At 61.2% G+C, this 3519-nt stretch overlaps 1 protein-coding gene across 1 annotated transcript; it reads right to left on the bottom strand.

Annotated features, from left to right (window-relative positions):
- Positions 1-1217: 1217 nt before the first annotated feature.
- On the bottom strand, positions 1218-3436 carry LOC122167869 (small conductance calcium-activated potassium channel protein 1-like). The gene is made up of 3 exons (XM_042832751.1): positions 3039-3436; positions 1491-1601; positions 1218-1352 (listed from the first exon to the last, which is right to left on the bottom strand). Exons 1-3 carry the CDS (start codon positions 3135-3137, stop codon positions 1218-1220), a joined length of 345 nt encoding a protein of 114 aa, XP_042688685.1. The 5' UTR covers positions 3138-3436.
- Between the last annotated feature and the right edge of the window lie 83 nt (positions 3437-3519).

Genomic DNA, 3519 nt, shown 5'->3' on the forward strand with positions numbered 1-3519 from the left:
CTCAGCCCTCCTCAATACCATGGGATCACAGAGGGACCCCCTCCCCAGGCTCAGCCCTCCCCATCACAGTGGGATATCAGAGGGATCCCCTCCCTATCCTCAGCTCTCCCACTCGCTGTGGGATCCCAAAGGGCCCCCTCCCCAGGCTCAGAGCCCCCTCCCCCCCATCGCAGCACCCCACGGCTCCCCACTTACTGGTGAATGGCTTGTAGGAATTTCCTCTGGTGCTTCCGGACTTTGGCGTGGTCGATCTTTTTCAGCAGCTTGGTGTGCTTGTAGATGAGCCACGTCTCCCGCAGGACATTGGCCGCCGCGTTCTTGATCTGTAAGAGAAGGGCATCAGGTCAGCAGCCCCATCTGCTGCAGCGCGTGGGACGAATTATTGCATGGAAACAGCGCTCCGGCCCCGCTGGGCTCTGCTGGTTGGGATCACAGGACCTGAATTGTCCCAGCTGGGAGCTCCATGTGCCTGATCGGACGTGTGTGGGGTCATGCAAGGCAGGGATGGAGTGCTGCAGGCAGAGCAATGGCCCTGGCCCTGCTGTATCCCCATCCGCATCCCCATCACCATCCCCATCCCATCACCATCCCCATCCCACCCCCACTCCATCACCACCCCATCCCCATCCCCATCCCCATCCCTCTCTGATGCTTTGGGGAAATGTGCTCCAGCCATGAGGCTCCTCACCCACTTCGCCCTCTGCGGATGCCCCATCTGCACCCCATGGAGCTGGATGAGGGCTCAGTGCCCCTGTGGTCCCCAACCTGCCTGCATTGCCCCTCACTCCGTCCATCCCTTGTGCCAAAAGTGACCTCAAACAGGTGCTGGGTGCCCCTCCAGCCCTCCAGCACTGCTGGGTTGCAAGCAGAGCTCTTCTCCTGTGAGCCCAGATGTGGCCAAGGACACGATGACCTTGTGCCACCTGTGTCACCTAAAGTGACATCGATGCATGGCGCAAACGGGACCAGTTTGGGATTTAGCTCCCTGGGGGAAGCTATTCTGGAAGGAGATGCCTAAACTTGAAACCCTGATGCTGCCCTGTGCTTTGCTCACATTGGATGTGACCTGGGTGTCCCACAGCCCCGTCCCCACCCCGGTGCCACGCTGGGGTCTGGGACAGCACCCACAGACCCACACAGCTCCAGGGTGCCCCACTGGGATGGAGCACACAGCCGTACCACAGCACAGCACTCATCTGCAGCACGGAGCTGCTGAATCACTGGAACCCCAATCCTGAGACGAGTGAGCTCATGTTCCACCAGAGAAGACGGTCCATCTCCTCCGAGGGAAGGAGAAAATATGTGCATTTCCTGCCCTGGGTGCGGCTGCACTCTCTGCATTTCACAAAGAGCTGCAAAGCAAAGCAGAGGGCCAGCGCTCTTTGCTTTTACCCTAATGCTTCAGCATGCTTTGCGTTCAGCTCCAATGGGACCCCAGGGATGCTGCACCATCCCCCCCCGCCCCCCCGGAGCCCTCCCTTTGCCCTTACCCTCTTGGTCAGCTGCGTGTCCATCATGAAGTTGTGAACGTGCTTCTCAGCTTTGGTGAGCTCCAGCTTTCGGGCCACCACAGCCACCACCAGGGCCGTGCAGCCGGCGCCCTGCAGGGACAGCAGGATGGGGGAACACGGGGAAGTCACTTGGCCTGGTCAGGTGTGGGTTGTGTAGGGGTCACAGGGTCAGGTATGAGGGGCTGGGGAGGGCTGAGGGGCAGGGGGTCAGGATGGGGCTCACCTGCACCCCCTCTATTCCCACCCCGAGGATCAAGGAACCACATGCAAACCCCGATCACTGGATGCACCGCACGCCCCTCCAGCCCCCACCCACAGGTTGCACAAACCCCGCCATCTTGACGTGGGCAACCCAGTTTAATCCAAGTTTACAGCAGCATTCGGCCTCCCACCGTGGCCTTGAGCAGCTGCCAGAGCTCCCAGCAATTAACAAGGCTGACTGACGACGTCAGAGGTGCCCATCGGTGCCCTCCCGGCACCGCGTGTCCCCATGGGACAGGGAACCCACGGGGAATCCAGGCAAAGGGAGATACTGAGAACCCACAGAGGAGCAGTGATGGGACGGGGCCGGACCCCCATTTGCCCACAGGCAGCGGCAGCTGGCGTGGCTTCGTCTTGGCAATGAGCACCAGATCCGGTGCGCGTTTGGGAACGGAAGGTGCCAGGCAGGAGACCCCGCTCCTCCAGGGCTCTGTGCCACCTGGCTCTGCCCGCTCCCCCTCCCCGCAGCTCTGGCAGAGGCCCGTGACCCTGGCACGCAATCCTTTATTTATTAAAGAGTCATTAATTAACATCATGGGCTGAGCCGAGTCCTTTCGCATCCCCGCAGCTCCCAGCCTGCGCTCTCAGCTTTCATCACCCTTCCCTCTGCCAGCAGCACAGCCACCCTAACGCCGCTTTTCGGGGAGCCGCAGCGCGCTGCTATGGCTTGGCAGGGTGGCAGGGGGGGGGTCCCCAGCCCAGGGGTCCCCCTGTCCCACTGCCAGGATGTCGCACTGTATCACGGTTCACAACATCTGCTGGTGAGGTGGGAGCCCCAGGACCTCCCCTCCCAAGTGTGCATTTTTCGGTCGTAGCAACGCCACGTGCTGCAGAGGATGGGGACAGCGGTGCAGAGCCACGGAGCAGCCGTCCCCAGCTGCACAGCAGTGCAAGCCAGGCCGGCTCACAGCCCCTTGGAGCAGGTAGATGGGGTCCTGCAGGTCAGTGCCGTGGGTGGGAGCTCTCCCAGCTGTCCCCGCTCCCCGTGGGGATGCTGCAGCAGTTGGGATCGCTCGGTGTGATGGAAGTCAGACCGGCGGCCAAGGGATGCGCAGGGCTGCTGGTCCCCACATCTGCTGCTTCCTTAAGACGAGGCCATCACCACGCAGCTATGGGCTGCCCGGCCCTTCCCTCAAACCAAAATTCACCCCAAACCCAGCAAACCAACAGCAAGGAAAGCTCCGGCAGCTCTCAGGCTGCAAGACCTCGATGCTCAGACAGAGCACTGGTCCCTAAAGCACCCCACTGCCCCATCCCGGTGCTTACCATGATGCCGGTGAGCAGACAGACCCCCTTCCCACAGTAGGTGTGCGGCACCATGTCCCCGTACCCGATGGAGAGGAAGGTGATGGAGATGAGCCACATGGCACCCAGGAAGTTGCTGGTCACGTCCTGCTGGTCGTGGTACCTGTGTGTGTATGGGAGGGGGGGACAGGGGGGGACAAAAGTGTGAGTGTCACAGCTGGGAATGGGGTTGGGGCAGCACTTGGGGACCGTGAGGAGTGCTGGCACAGGGGATGATCCCAAAAGAGACCGGGCCTGGGGTTCCTCCTGTGTCGTGCGAAGCAAAGGGGATGAAGATGAACGACGCAGGGGGATGCCCCAAACTCACACAGATTGCACCATTTCCAGCACAAAAAAAAATCAAAGGAAAAAAAGAACCCAAAAATCCAACGGTGGGGGTTTCTGCTTTCGGTCAGAGCTGTCACCGTGGTGTGGTGTGTCCCCCTTCCCAAGCCCCCCCCCC

This window comes from Centrocercus urophasianus, unplaced genomic scaffold (genome assembly GCF_019232065.1).
Source record: "Centrocercus urophasianus isolate 14NV4802_14NV808 unplaced genomic scaffold, USGS_Curo_1.0 seq_393, whole genome shotgun sequence".
Taxonomy (NCBI): domain Eukaryota; kingdom Metazoa; phylum Chordata; class Aves; order Galliformes; family Phasianidae; genus Centrocercus; species Centrocercus urophasianus.

Coding starts and splice junctions, on each gene's coding strand:
- LOC122167869 (XM_042832751.1), bottom strand. CDS start 3,137: ATGTGGCTCATCTCCATCACCTTCCTCTCCATCGGGTACGGGGACATG. Junction 1,602..3,038: donor GTCTGCTCACCGGCATCATG/GTAAGCACCGGG, acceptor CTGTCCCTGCAG/GGCGCCGGCTGCACGGCCCT. Junction 1,353..1,490: donor ACACGCAGCTGACCAAGAGG/GTAAGGGCAAAG, acceptor TTTGCTTTGCAG/CTCTTTGTGAAATGCAGAGA.